The sequence below is a fragment of the Vombatus ursinus genome, unplaced genomic scaffold (assembly GCF_900497805.2).
Source record: "Vombatus ursinus unplaced genomic scaffold, bare-nosed wombat genome assembly UNPS02014802.1, whole genome shotgun sequence".
In the NCBI taxonomy this organism is placed as follows: Eukaryota; Metazoa; Chordata; class Mammalia; order Diprotodontia; family Vombatidae; genus Vombatus; species Vombatus ursinus.
Window position 1 is genome coordinate 6,533,439 of NW_020954580.1, and position 23,730 is coordinate 6,557,168.

Genomic DNA, 23,730 nt, shown 5'->3' on the forward strand with positions numbered 1-23,730 from the left:
TTCTTCTTCTGTTGTGGCTTCCTCTATGGATCACTACTAAAGTTTAAGATGTGTCCCAAATCCTGCGGCTAGGACTAGTACCCAAATTTGCTTCACTCTACGTAGTTCTACAGTAGCAGCAGCAACTAATTGGAAAACTAGCCCGGTATTCGATTAGGAGGAAGGGGTATAGGGAAGGAGTGAAGAGCAGGCTAGAAATGGCTTTGATTTCTGGATCTTACTGTACCCATCTCCTTACTCTCTGTCCTTTCCTCAGAGGATTCATGGGCAACCTCTATCCTCCTGCCTCTGCCACTTTCTGCCTGTATGACCCTAGGCAAGACACTTAACCTCTATAGGCCTCAGTTTCCTCATCTGTAAAATGAGGGAGTTGCCTCTGAATGCTATCATTCTGGACTCATCAGGATACCTGATTGGAGATCTAGGTGAACTTCCAATATTTGGGATGCATTATATGAGCTCTGCCCATGTGTGTGTGTGGGGGTGTGGGGGTGTGGGGTGTGGGTGTGAGTGTATCAAGAGTGGTCAGAGTCTTACCTAGCACAATGTTGGCATACAATAAAAGCTGTTCATTTCTATTGCTCATGTTTCTTGTGAATGTGATAAGAATTTTGTTAACTATAATTTGTTGGTATGGCATATCAGTGGTACTAGCTATGTACTTGGCTGAATTCCTCACATGGAGGACCCTCAACGAATTTTCAAGGTTTTTTGGCTAGAATCTAAAGCCATGTATTGCCTAAGCTGTCTGTCACCCCCAGTCTTCACTCCAGAGCTGCTGGTAACCCTTCCTCCTGCCCTCCCCACCCTGTCCTCAGTTTCTCATAAACCCCAAGTGGGTTTAGGAGTATCATATCACAGTTCTGGGAGAGGGTCCTAGGAGAAGGTGCCAGTGGTGGAGATTGTCTGGTATTGGGATCTGGGATTCCAGGAGTTGGTGGGAATTATTTTTACCTTTCCTAAGCTGAAGAGATGTCTGGCTCTCAGATCATGCTTGGGGGTGGAGAGAGGGGAGGCTAGGGGACTGAAGAATTGGAGTGGGGTAGGGAGAGAAAAAAAAAAAACTTCCACCTTATTGTTCAGCAGTTGGAAAATTGGTGTCATCTGTTCTGCATTTCGTTTGCTGAGTTGGAAAAAAGTGGAAAAATTGGGGGAAAATAAATCTCGGCACCCTCTTGTGAACTCTCATCCTTTTTATTTCTCCTGCCTTGCATCTCCCTCCACTTTCTGCCTGTTCTTTCCTTGGTCCCCTGCTTGATCTTTCCCTGTCTCAGACTTTCTCTATCTTTTTATTTCTATGTCTTCCCCATCCCTGTCTTCATCTTTCTAGGTCTTCCCTGTCTTTGTCTCAGTCTCCTTGTATCCTTCCCTATCTTTCTGTCTTTGTATCTCTGTCTTTTCCATCTCTGCCTTGGTGACTTCAGATATTTCTCTGTTTGAGAAAAAATCTGTGTCTTACCAGTCTGTCTCAGTTTTTTTGTCTCTTTCCTCGTTCTCACCATGTCAGGTTCAATGGGTTATTCCTTGTATCTCTGTCTCTGATTTCCATTCTCTCTCTGTGTCTGTCTCTGTCTTTCTCTCTCTCTCTCTCTCTCTCTCCCTCTCTCTGTCTCTCTCTGTCTCTGTCTCTGTCTCTGTCTCTCACTCTCTGGCTCTGTTGTCTCTTCGGTCTCTCTCTCTCTCTCCCTCTCCCTGGCTCTGATTGCTTCCCTTCAGTGTGACAGCTCCCCATGGCCACAGCTCCTCCTTGCTCCTGGGGTTGAGGGCTGGGAAGCTGCTGTGATGTCATCAGGAATCGCATAGCTACAGGATGATAAGTGAAACCCTAGGGATCCAGCTGGCTGAAATTACAGACAGAGTTTTTTTATCCCACTTGCTTCCTACAAGCCAGAACGAGAGAGGGAGCAAGAACAGAGTGAGAGAGGGTGCCCCAGCAGCAGGCGGGCACTCTCTTGGCCGCTGACAGCCGGGAGAGAGTCATTGGAAGAGACAGACAGCCTGTACGGCTGCAGACTTGTAGGAATTATTGGAAACTTCAGGCAAAGGTGCCAAGATTAAGTTGAACTGATTCTTTTTCACGTCTTTCTTCTCTCCACACAGGGGGTAAGTTTTAGTCCTCAGCACTGGTAGCTGATGGGCTGTGTATTGTATTCAGATAGATAATCACTGTGCACTTGGAAAGGTGGTTCTGCTGGATTTTTTGGCGGGGGGGGGGAATCTGGAAGGAAAGGAGTTTTGGAGGGGCTGATGGAGGTAGACTTCATTGCCCCCTGGATCTCTCCAGGAGCTCAGATCACAGACTGGGCACTCCCTTTCTTCTTTCCTGGCTGCTGTCAGTTCCCTTTGGAACTAGATGACCTTGTTTCTCTCCTGGATGTCCCCAGCCCTGGGGCTCCATGTTGCCAGAGTATGTAAGAGAGATGGTCAGTGGGAAATGATTTACTGGCAGAGATGCCAGGTGGGGAGTTGGGTTGGGCTGAGTGGGGGGCACTGTGTCTGAGACACTTCTGTAGCTCCAGAGAGTGGATGGGGCTGGGGTGACCCGGAGGGTAGCAGTGAGGTCTGTGGGACATTGCTGGGGGCGCGGAACCCTAACGGAGCTTGGTGTTATTTGAGCGTTCTCCAATTGTCTTTCCACCGGGTTTGTCACCTTAAAAAAAAACTGCTGGATTCCATTGTGTTGTTTGTTTCTTTAGCATAAGGCCTGTCTGTATAAAATCAGAGAATATCAGAGTGGGAAGGGAGAGGTCTTGGGACTGCTTTTTTTTTCTTCTTTTTTAAAAGATTCCACAGTTAACTATGGACCTCCTTCTCTCAAGGTCTCCTGGGTTCTCATCCCTGGGCTTTAATGTTTGGCTGAGAAATCATAAGCTTGCCTGGCCCCAGTCTCCCGGGGCTGGTTGGAGAGGCAGAACAGGGCAGAGTAGATCACTGTGGGTTTAAGAGTTATTTTTACCATCTCAACCGTGTTGACTGTCGTATCTGGGTGCCCGGATATCCAGAGGACGGGGGTGGGGGTGAGAAAGTGCCAGGGGCCAAAGTGCTGTTCATAGCTGTCTGCTTTGGGGAGTAATGGATTGGCCTGGGACTTAGGAGAACTGAATTTTTCTACTTTCCCTAATGCTCCCTCATTGTGTGACCTCAGGCAGATCCCTGTATTCCTCAGGGCTCTTTTCATGGCATCACAGGATTTAGACCTTGAAGGAACCTTAGTGATGACCTAGTTCAACCTCATTTTTATACACTTGAGGAAACTGAAGCCTGAAAAAGCAGAGGGGTTTGACCAAGGTCACACAAGTAGCAAGTAACAATATCTGGTGATCTCATTTTGATGTCTTCTTATCCTACACCTCCACGGGGGGATAATGTGATGATAAATAAGGTAGGCTCAGGGGCAGCTTGGTGGCGCAGTGGATAGAGCACCGGCCTGGATTCAGGAGGACCTGAGTTCAAATCCAACCTCAGACACATGACACTTACTAGCTGTGTGACCCTGGACAAGTCACTTAACCCCATTGTCTAGCAAAAATAAATAAATAAATAAATTAATTAATTAATTAATAAAGGATAAGGTAAGCTCTGGGAAGAACCTCCTTCTAAAGCAGGTTCCTAGGGACAAATGCTGGATATGACCACCATGAGAAGCAGTATACTATAGTGGAAAGAGCTTCAGGTCCAAAGACCCGGGTAACCTTCCTTAGCTGGGAACTGTTTTTTTGTCTGTGGCTAGGAAAGAGATTGTGCCATTAGGTAGCGCGTCCTGTTTTAATTAATCATTCTTGCCAACTAGGTGCTGAATTCAGTTATCTCTGTGCTGCAGGAGGAGTACAGGTGCTGTTAGTGCTCCCTACATTTCAGCATCCTGAAACACGATTCCAGTTTCCCCTCCCTAGTTATTTCTTTGTTGATGCCGAATCTTTTAGGTTCTCCCTGCTTGTGACTGTCCCTGTCCCCCAAAACATCTGCCAGTGTCTCCATCCATCTCTGCTTTGAAGAGTGGTTAAAAAAAGACCTCTTAGCTCCAGGAGACCTCCAAACCCCTATTAGCTTCTCATGGATGCTTTGTGAGTAGCTGGAGCCAGAAAGAGGGTGCCCAGAACTATCTGATCTCTCCATCTCCAGGTTTCTCTTATTCTCCTGGTGTGGGCTTTTCTTCTTGTCTGTTCTTCTCCCTGCCTCAGCACCTCCCCCCCACTCCCATCAGCTTCCATCGTAGTGCCTGGTTCTATTGACAAAGAGCTAATTCAGCATATTCCCCAAGATGGGAGGAGCCCATCATCCACCTCTGACAAATCAACAAAGGTAGTTACAATGCCAAGGTGGAGGGAGAAGCTCCTCTGTTATGTCTGACACAGCTACTCATGCAAAGCCCAGACAGGGGTGTCAACAGCTGTCAACCGTCTGCTGGAGACTTAGTTGGATCTTCTCCTCCCGCTTTCTAATCAGCAGTGAGAAAAGACAAGTAAGGATTTCTCTTTTCCCCCCTCTTGAACTCCTCAGGAGAGAAGAGACCTTGAGAGGTGATCTCATTCACGGCCTTACACCCTCGGATGCCCCATCAATCATAAGGGGCACTGAGACGTTGTCAGAGATGGAGAGTTTCCTGGGTCACTAGGTTGGCATAATCAAACTTTAATTTGCATAACAGTTCTGATAGTTTACGAAGTACTCACATATTCCCTATCTCATTTGACCTTCCCGCGACCTTCATAGGCAGGTATTATTAACCCCATCTCACTGATGAAGGAACTGGGGCTCAGAGAGTATAAATGATTAACTCAAGGCTTTGCAGCTAGTAAATTATTCAGTGGAGACTTGAACCTAGTTCTTGTGACTCTAAATCCATGCCTCTTTTCCCCCGTTCAATTCAGTTCAACAAATACTGATCCTCGAAGAAGTCCCTGTCTCTTCCCCAAAAGCTCCCTAATGAGCCCTCCCAAGTGTTTTGCATGATTACTCACAAAAGGGTGTTTCATTTCTTCCTCATTGAGGGGGTGGGGAGGGAATAGGCAAGAGCAGAAGACAAGGGACTTTGATTTTGGGGTAAAGAGATGTTACAGTTAAGAACTGATCCAAGACCTGCTCCATTCCATGCAGACACTGGGAGCTTTAGGGAGGTAGAAAGGCCTTATCGTGGTCAGAAATTCATTCAGGACTTCAAAGGTTCTCCATCTCCATTCCTCTCTGGCATCTCCCTCAAGTTCAAATATATCTCCCCATTTCCATGTCTAGTCTCTCTTTCTCGGGGTTATTCAGTAGGGCTGAACTATCCTGAGAAATGATGGGACTTCAGGTCTTGGGGTGAACTGGGAGGTTTCCCAGAACCAGTACCTACCGTTGCTGGCTAATTTTGGCAAGATGAGGGTAGAAGTGAGGATGGGCTAATGGGAAAGATCATAGTTAGACTCTGACTCAAGAATCCATCAATCAGTCTACAACAGGAGTTCTTAATTTGGGGGTCATTTAAAAAAATTGCATGATTACTTCAATACAATTGCTTTCCTTTATCATACTATATATTTTATGCATTCAAAAACATTTTGGGAAGGGGTGTATGACACACAAAAGGCTAAGAACCTCTGATCCATAAGTTTTTATTAAGTGACTTCTGTATACCTAGTACTATGGAAGAATCCCTTCTTCTTTTTTTTTGTTTCTTTGAGGCAGTCGGGGTTAGGTGACTTGCCCAAGATCACACAGCTAGTAAGAAGAATCCCTTCTCTTGATCTCAACTTCCCAGTCTGTGGCTGCCTCTCTAATTACTTCCTTAGAGAGGAAAAACGAAGGTCTCTGTGGAGAGATTTGGGGATCCATCTTAAATCCCTGATTTCCTGTCTGCTCAGGTGACAGTTGGGGGAAAGTCTTTTCTATGTGATGGTCGGAAACCTTCTGCTCTATTGTCCAGGCCTGCTAAATATCCCAACTTCTTCTTATGGGCCTGTTTGGAAAGTTTTGATTCCATAGACCAATGTATGCTGTTAGCTGATTCTTGATTTCATAGAGTCATAGAATTCAAAGCTTGAAGGGGCCGTCTGGTTCAATCTTCTCATTTTCTAATTAGCCATTGTGCCCAAACTTAGAGCTGGAAGGGAGACCCTAGTGGTTATCTTGTTTATCCCCCTAATTTTAGGGGGGGGTAAACTGAGGCCTGGGTAGAAGTGACTTGCTCAGGGTCTCCCAGGTAGGAAATACCAGAGCTGGTATATGAACCCAGGGCTTCTGACTTCAAACCTAGGGCTGTTTAGGCTTTATCCCACGGCTTCAGGAAATAATCTCCTACCTATTAGAGCAATCCGAAAGTGGAATGAGGTTTCTCAGTGGGCTAGCCCTCCTTGGAGGTTGGATGGCCACCTCTCAAGCATGTTATAGCGGGGATTCTTGGGACAATGGATACAGTGCTCAGCCTGGAGTCAGGAAGACCCGATTTCAGATGTGGCCTTAGACACTTAGTAGCTGTGTGACCCTGGATAAGTCACACAACCCTGTTTGCCTTGGTTTCCTCATCCCTAAAATGAGCTGGAGAAGGAAATGATAAACCACTCCAGTATCCCTATTAAGAAAACCCCAAATGGGGCCGTGAAGAATTGGACACGACTTGAACAAGAAGATGGATTGTATTTGACAGTGTTAAGTGAAGCATTTTTTCTCTTGTGTCTGTTGAATTGAAGGCTCAATAGAAGACTCCTCTTTTTTTTTTTGTTTTGTTTTGGTGAGCAATCAGGATTAAGTGACTTATCCAGGGTCACACAGCTAGTAAGTGTTATGTGTCTGAGGCAAAAACTCCTCTTCTTAAAGGTGGATCCTTTATGAAGGATGGATGAACGGAGAGGTGTGACTAAGAATCACCCAGGGTGGGAAGGAGAGGGCTTTAATCAGCATTGGTGTGTAAGGTGTGCCCATACAGATGTATCACGGAACCATCAAAACCCCAAAGCTGGTGAGGAGCTAGGACGAATTACTTGCTGCTGTCACCAAGGTCTGGGACAGGTATGATTGGCCCTGACTGACAAGCAGCCATCCATTTTCCTTTTGAAGACCTCGCATGAAGGAAAACCCACCTGAGAAGGTGCTTTCTACTTCTGGATAGATCTAATTCTTTGGAAGAATTTCCTGACATTAAGCCTAAATGTGCCTCGCCTGGCTCCTGGTTCTGTTCTCTGGGCCCAAATAGGGCCCAAATATAAGCCCTTCTTATGTACAATGGCCCTTCACTTCTTGAGTGCAGCCGTCCTGTCTCCCCTGTTTTCTATAGGCTAAACATTCTCATTCTCTTTAACAGCCAATCCTTATATAAGAAGAGCTCACGGTCCTTCACCATCCTGTATGTGTTACTCTGGATGCTCTCTGGTTTAACAACATCACGGCACTAAGAACTTCACACACTACTGCAAAACAGAGACCAGAGGGATTATCACCTCCTTATTTCAGGAAGCTGTATCTCTCAGTACAGCTGAAGTTGAGTAGCTGGGTGGCTCAGTGGATAGAGCACTGAGCCCAGAGTCAGAAGACCTGAGTTCAAATCCAGCCTCAGACACTTACTAGCTGTGTGACCTTCTGCAAGTCTGTGTTGCCTCAGTTTCCTCAACTATAAAATGGGGATGATAATAACCTCTACCTCTCAGAGTTGTTGTGAGGATCAAATGAGGTGATATTCATAAAGGGCCACGCCTGGCACGTAGTAGGTGCTGTATAAATGCTAGCTATTAGTATGAAACAATTGGATAATTGTCTGGTGGCCTGTATGGTAATACATACTTTGTCTGCTTTTCAAGTGGGTGCAAGGGGAGGGAGCACAGATGCTGGCAACTTCTAGAAAGCCCAGCCAGTGGCTTGGCATCTTTGGAGTGTGCCCGCCCTGGCTGGTGAAATTTCTTCATCTCTGTGTTGACTGGGAAAGGCAGCGTCAGGAAGGGTGCGGTCTCAGGCTTGGGTTAGCTTCCTCACTCGAGAGAGAATGCGCTCATTCTCAGTGGGAAGAAATTCCCACTGAGGTTTGAAGTTGTCCTCTTCCTATGAACCACACTGCTGTTCTCGAGGGTCTCAGGTGATGGATGACTGGCTGTTTGGAGAGTAGGTGTGGTGGGGATTGGTGGGAGTGTCTTTCCTGTCTGTCTCCCTTGCAGAAGAGGAAATTCTTCTCTTATGAGAATCCCTGTCACCCATTTCTCTATGTGGATGGCTAGACAAATGGGTGCCTAGGGTAGACTTTGGTCAACCTTCCATCTAGGCATCATAGGATCCAAGAAACCTTATAGATTGTTGAGCCCAACCCATTCATTTTATGGGTGAAGCAACTGAGGCCCAGAGAGATTAAAATGGGCTTGTCCAAGGTCACACAAATAGTAAGTCATGGAGCCAAGATTTGAACCCAGATCTTTGACTCCATTAAACTATACTTCCTTATATCGGTATGTACAGTATCCAAAGGGATTTGAATGTTCTGAATCTGAATTCTGCATTTGTTGTCTTCATGGCATACAGATGTAATTCAGGGTCCTGTCTGTGAGCCATTGGGCCCTGAATTATTTAGGCTTCTGCTGCGGTTGAGATGGCCTTTCTCCTTGTATTACTGCCATGTGTCTCCTGAGTCATTTTATTTATTATTTTGTCTGTGTTTCCTAAGTCACTTTGGATCCAAAGAATGTCTGAGCTAGAACCTCTTAGCCCAACTTTTCACTTTGCAGAGGGAAAACTGAGTCTCAGAGAGGTGACTTATTGGCAGATTGCAGGCCAGACCCCAGGTGTCTTGACTCTCAGCTCAGGGCGGTTTCCATAATGCTCCTTCTGCTCCCAGCTCCCAGACTCTGTTTCCAGGGGGCCAGGGCACATTCCATAGCTGACTTCCTGACTTTTGAACTTCCTGTCTGTTGGGTGCCCAGCTGGCCTTCGGGCTGTCTGCTGGCAGGGCAGGTGCCCTTTCATATCAGCATTGAATTGATTTTGCCGTAGATCAGTTGGCCGTCCCCCGGCTCTAATGTATTTTAATGAATTGTTATTCTGTTGGATTTTTACCCAGAGGAGTTTTTTTTTTTAAATCATGGAGAACCCAATGCTAAGAACCTAATAAATCATTCAGTAAATAAAACTGGCCTGCCTACACTGACAAGGGTCTCTTTGGGGCTGAGAGATCATCAAGAGAAGAGATTCTGCATCTCCCATAGTTATTCATTCTGGGACTTTTCCATATGTATTGATTAGGGCATACTTGTTGGTTGTAATGGTCATGGAATGGATGGAGAACTGTTTTTGTAATTAGAGGACATGGGTTCAAATCCTGACTACTATTTACTATCAATGTGACCTTGGCTTTTGTACCTTCACTGCTAGTGCAAGGCCTTGCTCAAAATAGGCACAATACATATTTGCTGAATTGATTATTAATCTCTAGAGTTGATGTATTTTGGTTCTTGGTCATTCTGGACCGACACTTGTGATTCTGGTGCTCTCCATGCCTGATGGGAGGGAGCCTTGGTGGGTCAGCTAGAGATTTTCTCGGACATTTCATCCCAAAGGGACATTTCACCTCTGTGTCAGTGCTATTGAACAAGCGTCTGTGGTGAGGCTAAGCTCTCTATGAAGGACAGAGCCTTGGTGTTCCTCGTCAGTAATAGCACAAAAGTGTAGCTAGCATAGCAGCTGGTGGGGTGACTGCATAGGCTTTGGAGCCTACAGCCTCCTTGGAGATCCCTCAACAGGGTGAGAAACTCTGGCCAGTCTGATCTGAGCAATGAACTATACTGCCTAGGGCAGTGGGGAGAGACTGTGGCTCTGAAAGGTTCTGCTAACTCTAGAATTCTGATTTGATGATGAATAAACCCCAATTAAAATCCTCTTTTTGCTCATAACACACCTCTGAGACATTTTATCTGGTGCTGTTTGTTCTCCCCTGGGTCTGTGTGACATTGGCCAGCTAATCTACTTAGCTAGAGTTCTCTCCCTCTATTACTCTTTCTGGCTTCCTCCTTTTTTTCCAGCCATCTGAGAGGAGATGTGGCTGAGACCCATATTGGCTGTGTGACCCTGAGCAAGTCACTGACCTCTTGGGACCCTGTCCATTACAGAGGAAGTGCTGACCTTCATTGGTAGGGAGAGTTTCCTCATGCCAGAATTCACTATACCACTGAACTCATAAATCAGGTTCCAGTCCCTGTCTCTGATAAATATATTATCCTTGTGTAGGATAAACAGGGAGAGACAGTAACATGGAGGCAAAGAGAAGACAGGCAGACAGGTGGAAGAAGGGAAATCACTTGGTACTCTGTGGAGATAAAATATCTCAGAATAGCAGAAACCCTCCTCCCAACCCCCCATCTGTCTGGGCTGTCTGGCTGGAGGCAGGGGATACAGCGCTACAACCTGTAAATGTTTAATGTCGGGAGTTCATTAGCTATGGGAGTTAGGAAGTGAAGCAAAATGGGTACCCTTTTACAGGAGAAAATATGGCGCTCGTCATGGTTAGCCAGCAGCTCAGGCTCCTGCTACCAGCTGGTTACAAGTCAGGAATAGAATTCAAGAACTGAGGTCCTTAGTCCAGGCTGCTGCTTCTGACTCTTCCACCCTTTCTCCTATAGATTGTTCTCTCACTCAATTCAATTCAAAGCCTTTATTAAGATCCTACTCTGTGCTTGGCACTATGCCCTGTGCTTTGATTACAAAGACAAAACAGGAAAGAGTCCTGTCCCCATGAAAGAGTCCTACCCCCATGGAACTTGTAGCTACTTATTGTTCTTTTGGGCTGTTTTCTTCTGACATTCCATCAATCAGTTAGCCAGCAAGTATATTTGTCAAGCTTACTATGTGCCAGGTACTAGTCTTTACCCCAACATCCCTTACGGACCGTAGCTGCCATTAGAACAGTGAATGATTCCAAGATTCACCTGTTTGTGGGTTAATTTAGGTTCTTCCATTTTCTTTTTCTCCCTCTTTTTCTTCTATATTTTTCTCTCCTTCTTTCCCCCTCCCATGTCTTTCACCCTCTTCATCACTTTCTCTTATCCTCTCTCTTCCATTCTCCCTTCATGTTTTAATAAATGTAAGGCCAGTATGTTGTTCCGGCTTCTTGTGGTTGTAGCAAATAGCTTTTAATGTGGCTGTGGTGGAAGGGGTGGGGTCGGGTGCAAGGATGAGACTGTGCTCCTTTCATCTCTACCAGGAAGAGTTGGGTGGGACTATAGATCTTACAGATAGACTGACCTTGGCTCTGGTGGAAGGAAGGGAAAGGAGAGGGATAGATTGTCCATGTCAAGTTGTTCAAATTCCTTAGGTGACAAGTGGGAGATGAGAATAGGACAGCACTACTGTGTTATGGGACTATCCCTTCCACCTCCTTTTCCTATAGTTCACTTCCCATAGAGAATTTAAGAAATCAGAAGGGAAGGAAAAATGGAGACCATGTGATGATGGTCTGATGCTTTGTGGACCATTAGGCTATCTCTCATTGAGAGATTATATCTCTCAAGTCACATTCTCAACTCTGCTGTTTAAATAACCAAAAAGAAATTTGTCAGTGTGGGGTCCAAGATTGTCCAATCTACAATAAGAGAAACTGAGGCAGAGCTCTGAGCCAGTAGCACTTTAGTAAAGGGTCCATGACTCCCATGAATGAAGTGGACCTCAGATCTTCCGCACCATTTTGGATACCCCCTTCCTTAAAGCCTTAGTTTTATAGTGCTTGATATCCAGATAATGCAGAAGAGGCAAAGCAAAATATGTAGTCTCATTGCTTGATAGACCTATATCTTGCCTTTCAGGAAAGGCTTCAGCTCATGCTTGCGACAGATTAGCTGATAAGAAATCTAAATATGGGCAGAGCTGATGGTCCTTCGTTAGCCTTATGTCAGGCAAGATGGGGGAATAGATTCACAGGCAGCTCCTGATAAGGTCACCCATTGGTCAAGTACTCATAGTACCAGTTGGCCAAGTGTCATAGGGCTGTTTCCCTAGCAAAGTGATGATAAGGGTGGAGGTACAATTCAAAAATAGCTGGGGGACTTCCCATGCCGTAGAGTCATCCCTTGCCACACTGGGCATTTACTCATCAGGCATTGGTTAAGCAAGTGGATTCACTAGATTGACTAAATGTATATCAGTAGACAAGTACAACAGTAATCATCACTGCCCCTTTGGAATCAAGCTCAACTGAATGATATAAATTAGAAATAAACTGGAGTCTAAATAAAATAGAGGTCTAAATTAATTATTTCCTCCATTAAGAGCTATTGGATGAAGTACTTGGAGTGAGTTTTCTGAGAAGGGCATTGACAACCTAGATTTGTCCAGAGGACAGTGACCAGGATGTTGAGGGTTTTGGAAACCTTATCTTATGGGATGTGCTTGAGAAAGCTGGAAAAGAGCAGACTTACGTCCTAGCTAAGCTGGCCCCAGGGAGAAGAGATGAGGATGTATATCTCACTTCTTTCCTTGGAGAGGTGGTAGAGACTATAGGTGTAAGATTTTGTATAGAAGTCAGGTCCCTTTTTTCTTTGTTATAAGGGAAGGGTCACTGAATGGAGGGAGTGGTGGGAGAATATTTGTGAATGACTGTGATATTAAAACCAAAGACATCAATAAAACTTTTTAAAGAGAGAAGATAGAGGAGATGTGATAACTGTCACAAGTATTTGAAGAAAGGCACTAGACTTTAAGTCAGTAGGATAAAATTAGGAAGGAGCTCTGGGTAGAAATTGTGGGGAGGTAGATTTTGGGAACTTTGGGACAATTATCATTGGGAGTCACAAGAAGTGACAAGGGATCAATCTAGAGGCTGGATTAATCAACAAGCATTTATTAAGGCCCTACTATGTGTCAGGCACAGTTTTAAATATGAGGATAGACATACAAAGAATGAAACAATCTCTACTCTCAAGGAGGGCATATATTCTATCTGGGAGATGACAGGCATTTCTTCTGTAAAGATATATACAGGATGAATATAAGGAGAATGAATTCAAAGTAGTTAAGGACAAGGTGGTTGGGGAGGGAAGGAGAACCTGGCGTTAGCAACTGGGGAGAATTCATGCTTCAGGTGGTCTTTGAAGGAAGAGAAGGATTCAGTGAGACAAAAGTGAGAAGGGAGTGAATTCTACATGGTGCAAAGACATGGAAAAGGGAGTGTCCTGTGTGAAAAATAGAAGGACAGTTTGGCTGGATCATGGAGGATGTGGAGGGGATCAAGAGAACGAACACTGGAAGGGTAAAATGGAGGTAAGTTGTGAAGGGCCTTAATGCCCTTTTTAGTTACCTTAGGCAAGTCACCTAACCTCTCTTTGCCTCAGTTTCTTTGTCTCCAAAATGAGGGGGTTGGATTCTATGCCTTTCAAGGTCCATTCTACCTCTAAATCTGTGATCCAAGAGCTGCTGAAGTTTATTGACTGTATATGTGAGGGGAAGGTGACACGATCAGACCTGAGCCTGGTTTAGGCATGAGTAGGGAATAAACCAGTAGGTAAAGAGAAGTTGAAGAGAATAGAAAGAAAGGGAATGACTCAGGATACAATCTGCTGGAGAAGATGGGATAGGATGGGGTGGGATGAGATTCTCTCACATGTAGATGGGTTGTTGGCAAGGAAAAGGGCCACCTAATTGTCAGAGACTGAGAAAGAGGAGATAATGTGTGTGGGGGATGATGTCAAGGGGTTTTGAATTGAAGGGGGAGCTGATAATGCTCAATTTTTTTGATAAAGTAAGAGCCATGACTATGGATGACAATCTACTAAAGCTATGAAGGAAGGGACTCCTTTATTGAGAAGGAATCTTGGGGCTGTTATATATATGATTCTATTCCTCCACTCCTTAGGAATAACTAACTTTCCAGAAAGAAGGAAGACTCTCAGATTATTTCACATACTAATTGGTTCTAACTTTATAGGATCATAAGATTTAGAAGGGAACTTCCCTTCAGAATCACTTATTTATGGGGAAGAGGTTTGGACACTACACTCCCCCACCCCAGTGTCATGTATGTGACTAGGCTTGTCTTGGGAAAGGAGGATATGCTACAGGAGAGAAAAACACCTTTGGGTAGCTTGCTGTGTAGACGATAGAGCCAGAACAACAACTTTTCAAGGTAGCCAGCCCATGAGTCTGGGCTCATTCCCCACTCATTTGGGGAATTTGTAGTCTTGAACAACATCATTTCTAGTACTAATAAGTGGGGTAGAAGAAAGGTAATAGTACCTTCTATATTTATTCACTTCAGTAAGGAGTACTTGGGGAGTCCTCCTTCTATCCTTTGACAAATAAGCCAGAAACATAGTGCTCCTGGGTTCTGTTTTTTTAGCTGGTGGGCTGTCTTATCTGGGTTGAGTAGTTGGGCTCCCTCTTGCTTTGGGCAACAACCTATCCTTCCTCTTCTTGGTTACTAAAGATTTTGATTTCAGAATATATTAAGGATGACAAAATCATAAATCTGGAACCAGAAGGGTCAGTAGAGGCTATTTTCTCCCCTTACTTTAGAGATCTGAAATGAAGGCCCACAGAGGTTGTGTGACTTGTCCAACGTCACACAATAGGAATCCTCGCTGGTGGAATTTGAATCTGGGTCCTTTGACTCCAGAAACAATGTTCTTTCCATTATACCCTGTTGCCTCCTAGGCTGACAAAGTCTATAGAACGTCTGAACAGCTGGCCCAGACAATTTCTACACCCTCTTTGAGTCCCAGCCCAAATACCACCCCTTTCATGAATGTCCCATTTCCTCTATGAAGAAAATAATCTTTCAGAACCGGTCCTGGAGTTCAAATACTGTCTCAGACACATAACACTCACTAGCTGTGTGACCTTGGGCAAGTCACTTAACCCCATTGCCTAGCAAAAACAAACAAACAAAAAAAGAAAATCATCTTTCCCCGTGTACCTCCCTTACTATATTCTGCTTTGTACTGTAGTTACTTTGTCATGTGTCATATCCTGGTTATTAGATTGTAAGCTGTGGACAGCTTCCAGAGGAGGTTGCCAGATGGTAAGGGTCATATAAGGAACTGGAGGTGCTTAGCCTGGGGGAGAGAAGACCTCTGTGTGTGTGTGTGTGTGTGTGTGTGGTGTGTGTGTGTGTGTAAGGGGGACAGTGACTGTATTTGAGGAATTTCACATGGAGAGAGATGAAGCTTATTCTGCTTGGTAGGGCAGGAGGATGGAGAGCTAGGAGTAGTGGATGGAAGTTACAGATAGGCAGATTTGGGCTCAGATAGGGTCACAGTATCATAGCTCCAGAGATGGAAGAAATTTCAGGGGTTGTCTAGTCTAACCCCTTCATTGAGGAAATTGAGGCCTAGGGAGGTGAAGTGATTTGCCAAGGTCATGTAAGTAGTAAGTATCAGAGGAGGGATTTGAACCATTGCCTTCAGAGACAATGCCCTTTCCAGGCGTGAGATCATCTGCTGGCATGGACTATCTTAGCTCTCCATATCTCTGCAATAGTGCTTTACATTGTAAGTACTCAGGAAATCGTTGTAGATTTTAATTCCAAGGTGACCCACAATCAGGTCTCAGAAAGGCTAAGAGCATCTCTCAGCCCATTTATATCTAGGTACTCCCTGACCTGGGTTGGGAAATGACTTTCAGGCCCTGGGCTTGTTCATGGAGCTGGCCTGTGGTGGTTTGGGGGGCTGAGGTTGGCTTAGCACAGTGCCCGGCACGTAGCGTGCACTCAGTGAGTGTTTGTTGACTTCATTGACTGACTGGTTGCTGGTAGGTTCCTCAGAGCAGTGGATGTTAGGAAAACTTCAGAGAGAGTGGGGTGTTGGATATGGACCCTGGGGCAGAGGGAGAATGAAGTAAAGGAAGTGGGCTCTCTGAGATCAGTCTTTTGGAGGAAAGGCTGTGATGTTGGATGTGATCAGGTGACAGAGAAAGAAGGTTCCTGTGCACGCCGAGAGTTTGCTTGTGCTCGAGCTTTTGTATGTGGGTGGCTATGTATGCCTCAGACTGGTTAGCCTCAGAGCCCTGTTTCACTGTACTGTGTATTATCTCTAGTGATATGTTTTGGTTGGCTTGTGGCATCTTGTGTGTGTGTGTGTGTGTGTGTGTGTGTGTGTGTGTGTCTGTGTTGGGATGTTTCTGTTTTGTGGTTACCTAATCACTTGGTTTTGGCTGTGTGTGAGTGTGAGTATGTGTGTGTGTGTGTGTGTGTGTGTTTCTGTTCTGTGGTTGCCTAATCACTTGTTTTTGGCTGTGTGTGTGTGTGTGTGTGTGTGTGTGTGTGTTTATGTGTTTATTTGGGGACAAGCACTTGTGACCTGTTGGTCGGTCTGTGTTCTGGGATGAGCACATTTGTATTTCCAGTTCTCTCGGGTCTAGATCATAGCAGTCTTCGCGTTTGAGGGTTTCTGATTGGGTGTTGGTGGCTGTCCCCACTAGGGTGTGTGTCTGTCCCTGTCTTTGAGAGAACTTCCTATACCCATAGGCTTACAGATCTAGAGCCAACCAGAGGGAGCCCCCAACATCATCTAGTCCAGTTCTCTCATTTTAGAGATGAAAAAATTTGGGCCCAGAGAAGGTAAGATACTTGTTCACAAGGCTACACTGAGAGTTAGTGAGACCCAGGATTGGGAAACTCAGGTCCTTTTAACTGTCAGGCTAGTATTCTTTCCATGGTATCATGGTGCCTCTTTAGATAATTCGTATATGGAGTGTGTATCCATGCCTGGGTACGTGTACACATACGTTTGTGCATTTGGGTTTTACCAATGTGTGTTTGGGTGTTTGCTGTTTGTATGTAGATATGCACTGGAATGTTTCTTATTGTTAGGTTGAGTTGTGTGTGTGTGTGTGTGTGTGTATGTCTAAGACAAAGATAAGACAGAGAGACAGAGGGAAGGAAAGTGGAGGAAGAGGAATCTAGTTAAGAGATGGAGAGAAGGTGTGAAGGGAAGAGAAGAAAGAAAGGAGGGAGAGACAGAGACAAAGAGAGAGACAAAGAGGGATAGAGAGACCAAGACAGAGGAACAGAGTGGGACAGAGAGATGGAGGTGGGGAGAGTAGGGAGTAGAAAAGAAAGAGACAGAGAGAGACAGAGGAGGGGGTGGGGAGAAAGACAAAGAGAGACAAACGGACAGAGAGACAGACTGCCTGGTGTCTGGGTTGGGGTTTAGCAGGAACCCTTTCTTCTTTTGCCAGCTGGGGCTTATTGTGGAAGTGTAAGAGGGGGAACAGAGTGTGTGTGTGTGTGTGTGTGTGTGTGTGTGTGTGTGTGTAAGAGAGGGAGAGATGGAATGGTGGGGGGCAGGGCTGGTGACTGTAGAGTGTGAAGTCACCAAGTTCCTCTGGGCGGGGAAAGTTCTTAGTCCCTGAGTCAGAGGGCTGGCCCCAAGCCCCTCAGAACTCACTTTTTCCTTCCAGAGAAAGTGTTGCTCCTGGGAGTGTAGACTCTGAGCAAATCTGGGAGCAGTCCCGGAGCCACCCCAGGCCCCCTAGAGCAGTCACCAGCCCTGAGAGCTGAGCTCATCCCCTCCCTAGGTTGTCATCTCAGAAGAGGGGCTGGTCTGAGCATTTTCTGCTTTCTTTGATCAGTCTTCCTCAGAGCTGTTTGGCCTTCACCCATCTAGGCCCACTCATTTCTTTTGCCCCCAACTCCAGAGGCCTTACAGGGTCCTCATGATTCTGACTGGCCGGTGCCCTCTCCCCTGGGAGCTGTCCAGTCTAAACTCAGCTTAGATCCAAAAGACCTTTGGGAAGGCTAGGGGGAGGACTAAGGTTGACCTAGGGTTTTGGATGGCCTTTAATGTGGACCTGATGGACTCAGGCAGCAGGTCGCAGACAATGTGGCTTTTTCTCAATTCCTTTGTCTTCCCATTTTCCTTGGGTCTCTGTATATCAGCTTTGAATGGGTTTACTGGTGCTCTTTGAACTGGGAGAGATGAAGAACAGAAGTAGCTAAGGAGGCTGAGAAATAGGAGGGGGATGTGGAAGGAAGCATTGGGAAAGGCAGAAATTTATGGGTTGGACCCCTTTTGTAGGATGAACAGAATTTTCTTTTTGCCTGAATGAGTTTCCTTTCTTCCCCTTCCTCCCCTCTCCTCCTTTCCCTTCTGATCTCATTATCTCTTGTTCTCTCTCTCTCTCTCTCTCTCTCTCTCTCTGTCATGCATGCACATGTGCACATAAAATGTACTTTCAATGAAAGGTTCTTTTATCAGTTGCTTATATCTTAGTGTGAATTTAAGTTACTGTATAACCTCTTCTTTATGCTTTTGCATTTCAAGCCTTATTTCTAACTGTGAAATGAAAGCCTCTGTTGCCGGGTGAAGGCATTTCAGGTAGCAGGTGTTCAGGGAGTAACTGGGAGAAGGGCAGAACGAATCTACATGCTTGGAATTGCCCATTTAGGCAGTTGATCGATTACTTGAGCTCTGCTTGAGGCTGCTTTGATGTCAGGAGATTTTGAAGAAGGCTTGGGAGATGCCGCTTCTTTTCCCCTTCTCCTCCCCACTGTCTCCACCTCCAGCTATCTCATGGCAGCAAGTTGAAAGGTTTCACAGCCATGATATGAGTTGGCTAATGAGAGAGCTCTTAGCTCCCTTCTCCCAAGGGGTGATGAAATAGAAAACACACACACATGCACACACACACTCATTGATCTGCTCTGTCTCTCTTCTCCTTGTTCCGACACAGAGGTGGTGGGACACACCCAAGGTCCACTGGATGGGAGTCTCTACGCCAAAGTGAAGAAGAAGGATTCTCTGCACGGCAGCACAGGTGCGGTCAACGCTATCCGCCCCACTCTTTCAGCCACCCCCAACCACGTTGAGCACACCCTGTCAGTGAGCAGCGATTCAGGGAATTCCACTGCGTCCACCAAGACTGACAAGACTGATGAACCAGGAGGTCCTCCTAATGCTGCTGTATCCCTGAGTCCTGAGGAGAAGCGTGAGCTGGAGAGGCTGCTGAGTGGTTTTGGCTTGGAGCGGGAGAAGCAAGGGCCCATGTACCACACCCGACACCATATGTCCCGCCAGCATGGGGGACCCGCTGCTCCCTCTTCTGGGCGCCATGTTGTCCCTGCCCAGGTCCACGTCAACGGTGGGGCCCTGACATCTGAGCGGGAGACAGACATTCTGGATGATGAACTGCCCAACCAGGATGGGCACAGTGTAGGCAGCCTGGGCACTCTGTCCTCCCTGGATGGGGTCACCAACACCAGTGAGGGGGGCTACCCCGAGGCTATGTCTCCACTGACCAATGGCCTGGACAAGCCATACCCAGCAGAGCCGATGGTTAATGGCAGCAGCTACCCCTATGAAACCCATGCCCGGGCCCCCCTCACTCAGATGGTCCACGGGGCCCCCATGCGACCCTCGTTCTCAGCCCAGGAGGGCCTCTCTGGGTACCAGCGAGAAGGCCCGCACCTGGGATGGCAGCAATCGATGACTCATCCTCACTACGGTTATGATGCCAATGGGATGTTCCGCTCTCAGTCCTTTCCAGAAACTGAGCCTCAGTTGCCCCAAGCCCCAGCCCGTAGTGGGAGTAGTCGAGACGCGGTGCAACGAGGACTGAATTCCTGGCAGCAGCAGCAGCCTCGCCCACCTCCACGCCAGCAGGAGAGAGCTCGCCTAGAGAGTCATACACCCAACAGGCCCAGTCCCCAGCCTCAGGTGGAGGCTTCAGCCTCTGGCCTCCCTGAGTTCCCCAGGGCAGCCTCCCAGAAGGAGATTGAGCAGTCTATCGAAGCACTCAACATGCTAATGCTTGACCTGGACCCTGCCTCATCCACCTCCCCCTTGCACAAATCACAGAGTGTCCCTGGGGCCTGGCCGGGGGCTTCTCCCCTTGCCTCCCAGCCTCCTCCTGGCCTTTCCCTTCAGTCCCAGCCTCTGGCCCAGTCAAGATCTGGCTACATCCCGAGGGGACATCTCCAGGGACCATCTGAACCAGCTGCCTACACCTCCCTGGAGTCTGTCTCACCTGGGAGATCTTACTCTCCCTATGATTACCAGACATCTTCAGCTGTACCCAGCCAGAGTTACCAGTCCAGAAGTCCAGTCTCTTCCTCTTCTTCTTCTTCTGCTTTCCCAGCTTCCTCAAGCCTTCCAGGACCTCGCCAACCTCCGGCAACTCTCCCTGGCCTCACAACTCAGCCTCAACTCCCCCCGAAGGAGACTGGTTCAGATCCATCCCGGACCCCTGAGGAAGAGCCCTTGAATCTAGAGGGATTGGTGGCCCACAGGGTGGCAGGTAAGAACCCAAGGGACCAGGACTGTCTCCATCAATTTTCCCCTCTTGAGTTGACCTGGATGGAGGAGGGGAGCAAGGGGGAACCCTTGTAAGGCATTCTGGTTGGGCTGTGGTAAAATAGCATCCTGTTCTTTTACATGGTGCACTGCGGCTCTCCCCATCTCCAGACTTCTGCTCATGGGCTTGGGAGGCTTATTTCAGCAATTGGGGACAGAAGTGGGAGCTGGTAAGGAAAAGATTGGTTCAGGTTTTTCTTTCTAATTGGGGTTAGGGTTAGGAGATTGTCAGAGCTCACAAGACAACTCAGAATGTCAACTTCTACCCCTAGCCCTCTAGGTTAGGGGCTCTTAACCTGGGCTCCACAGTCCATGGAGAGATTATTTCAGGGGGTCTATGAACTTGGAAGAGAGAAAAATGCATCTTTGTTTTCATGAAATGTAGCATTTCCTTCAGTTATGAATGTAGGTAACCAGTGGTGTTCTGAGGAAGGAAGGATCCATAGGTTTCACTAGACTGCCGAAGGGGTCCATGACACAAATAAGTGTTAAAAACCTCTGGTCTACACTGTCTAGCTTGGGTTGTCTCTTGTGTAAGGCTGGAACTCAGATCAGGCTAGATTGTCTAGATCAGCATTTGTCCCATATCATGCCGACTCCCAAATTCCATCAGAGGAAGGATGTATTTCCCTGGAAGAAGGAGGAAAAAAAGTGGAATGTCAGGGCCATGGGGAGAAATTTTTTGGTAAAGATAAATTGTCATATTTTAGGGCAGCATAAGGAAGAATTGCCACATGAGTACTTGCTTGACCATTTATAGAACCATATCTCTGGAAGGCACCTCAGAGAGGTGATCATTTAGTCCAACCCCCCTCCTTTTACAGTGAGACCCCAAAGAGTGATGTAATTTGCCCAACCTCACTCAGTGAGTTAGTAGCACAACCGGTATCTACCCCAAGGCCTGCTGATTCCAAAACCCATGCTCTTTCCTCTGGGCTGTGATTAAATTTGTATACAGCAGTTGTGATTTTTCCTCCTCAACACCTTCCTGAGGCATCCACTGGTTGCAAATCCTTATTGTAACTATTTCTAAGGTGAATCTAAAGTCCAGAGGTGGTCTGAGGAGTCTTGAAGTAAGATTAGGCATTAGGCCAGATCCCTCAGCTGACTAGGGGCCATGGAAATTTCAGAGAGGAGTGGATTGGGCAGAGAAACAGATTCCTCTCCCTGACTCCCATTCCCTAAAGGGGAAGCTGAGTCACTATGCCAACTGCAGAGAGAACAGGCAACACCCCTTCTCTTGTGTGGCCAAGGCAAATAGAGGGTGTTGGGGAAAGATGAGGGGACAAGGGATTCCTGATGGGATTCTGTGCCTGAAGGATATGTGAAAGCTAAGGAGACAGCTCAGCTCCATGGATTCAGCCCAGTCTCTGGGGCTTGGCATCTCAGGATGCTGAATTGGTCTCATCACTCTGTCCTTGACCAGGTAGAGATGTCTTGTAGACAGAGAACCAGTCCTCTATTGAGTCAAGAGACTTGATTTAATTCTTTGGAAAGTAGGGCTTCCAAGAAGTATCATAGCCCTCACTTTCTCCTTCTGTAGGATAGGCACCTTCCTATGTTAGGAGCTCACCTGTTCCTTTAGCATAGAGGATCTCACCATCTATCCCCGACACTTCAAGTGGTCCATTTCACTCATTCCAAGCAAGGTTCCGTGGTCCAGGAACACAAGGGATTTGATCTTGAAGATCTCCAGTGAGATACACATACACTTAGACTATTCTGTTTTGGGGAGGCCAGGATCCATCAGAATCATATGATACTTGCTGGAGATGAGGAAGTTGCCTGGCCAGAGAGTCAGTTTGTCTGAGCCAGAGATTCAAACTTCTTCCAGTCCTAGAGGTCTGTCTGATTCTAGATCTATCCTGAGTTTGGGGAGCTGATCTAGATAGAGGATGCAGCTATTATTAGATGTTAAGGTCCTGACTTTTCTAGGATTGGCACTTCGGAGCCTAGGCTATGCCTAAGGAAGCCAAAGTGGGGAGTCATAGAACATAGATCATCAAAGATGGAGGACAGAAGGAACCATCTGATAGAATACCACCACCTTCATTTTATAGTTGGGGAAACTAAGAATGGGGGGAGGTCATCCAATTTTTAGGAAGAAATGAGGAATTAGACCCTAGGTAGGAAAAGATCCTTTTTGGGAATTGTGGGCAATTAGGAATGGGGCTTGATTATGGAAGTAGAAAATATTTTCAGAATATGTACAGCTCTACCATCAGCTATCCTGGACAGCCAGAAGTATTTCTAACTGTAATGATGAAATTTAGATTGCTAGGGTAAGTCCAGGTATTCAGAGCACTTGGGATCCAGAGATAAACAATTAAATTATGTTCAGTTTTATTCAAATCAACAAATGTTTATTGTTTTCTATGAGTTAGATACTAGATTAGATGGTAGAGCTACAGAGTTTGAAAAACAACTTAGCCTCCATCTTCAAGGAGCAATTGGGGGGATGGATTCAGGATCACAGATACAGAGCTGGGAAGGACCTGAAAGACCACTTAATCCAAATTTTTCAGATGAGGAAACTGAGACCCAAGGAAATTAAGTGACTTTTCCAAGGTCACACAGATGGCAAGCCTCAGAGTTGGGATGTATATACAGATAAACTGTAACATGTTTGAAAATGACTAATGCATAAAAAAGATGAAATATAGTGGTCTAGGGAATTCATGGACAAGGGGATCATTTCCACTTAGGTGAAAGGTGGGGTGGACAAAAAGTGAACCAACCCCTACTCTCAATGAGCTTGCAAGCTAAGCAATGGGGGAAATGTTTTGGAGGTAACATTAACAGAACTTGGAAACTGATTGAATTTGGTAGTGAAAAAGAAGGAAGAGTACATTATAAAATTTTAAATGTCTAGTCTGGGTAAATGAGAGAAAATGGTGGTACTATTAATAAAAGTAGGTAAGATAGGAGGAGAAGGGACAGGTTTTGGAAGGAAGATAGTGAATTCACTTTGGGACATGTTGAGTCTGAGGGATGTTGTCAGGATGCTGCATGTATCTAACAGGCAGTTAGAAGCGTAGGATAGTCTTGCTCAGGAACACGATGGAGTGGGGAGGTCTAGATTCTGGAGGTATCTGGATGAAGGTGGTAATCGAAGTCCTGAGGGGGGATTAGATTGCTCATAGAAAGAGAGGAATAAAAGCCCAGGGGCATAGCTGTACAGAGGCAGTTGGAGAACAAAGAGGAACTGGTAAGAAGGATCATTTGGGGAGGCAAGGTGAGACACTAGTGTCATGGAAGCTAAGGGAAGCCAGTGTCAAGGTGGTTACCTTCCAGAGAGCAGTGGTAGAGATGTAGGGATGGAAGCCAGATTGAGGAGGTACTAGGGTGTCTGGTGAGGAAATGGAGGCAGTGAGTATAGACTCCCATTTCTAGCCATTAGATGATCATTCGCTGTAGATAAGAAAGGGGAAGGTCTTAGGGAAGGTAAGAGGAGATGGGATCAAGTGCCCATGGGCAAAGAAGGGGGCTATCCTGTCCTTGG

General features: G+C 46.2%; 1 protein-coding gene across 4 annotated transcripts in view; it reads left to right on the forward strand.

The window, feature by feature from the left end:
* TNS1 (tensin 1) overlaps nt 1-23,730 on the forward strand; it is a 245,771-nt gene that overhangs the window by 169,139 nt on the left and 52,902 nt on the right. For all 4 annotated transcript variants that reach the window (XM_027873735.1, XM_027873734.1, XM_027873738.1 and 1 more), the window contains one exon: nt 18,610-20,172. In XM_027873735.1, the coding sequence (XP_027729536.1) occupies nt 18,610-20,172 (1,563 nt within the window). The remainder of the gene's footprint in view (nt 1-18,609; nt 20,173-23,730) is intronic.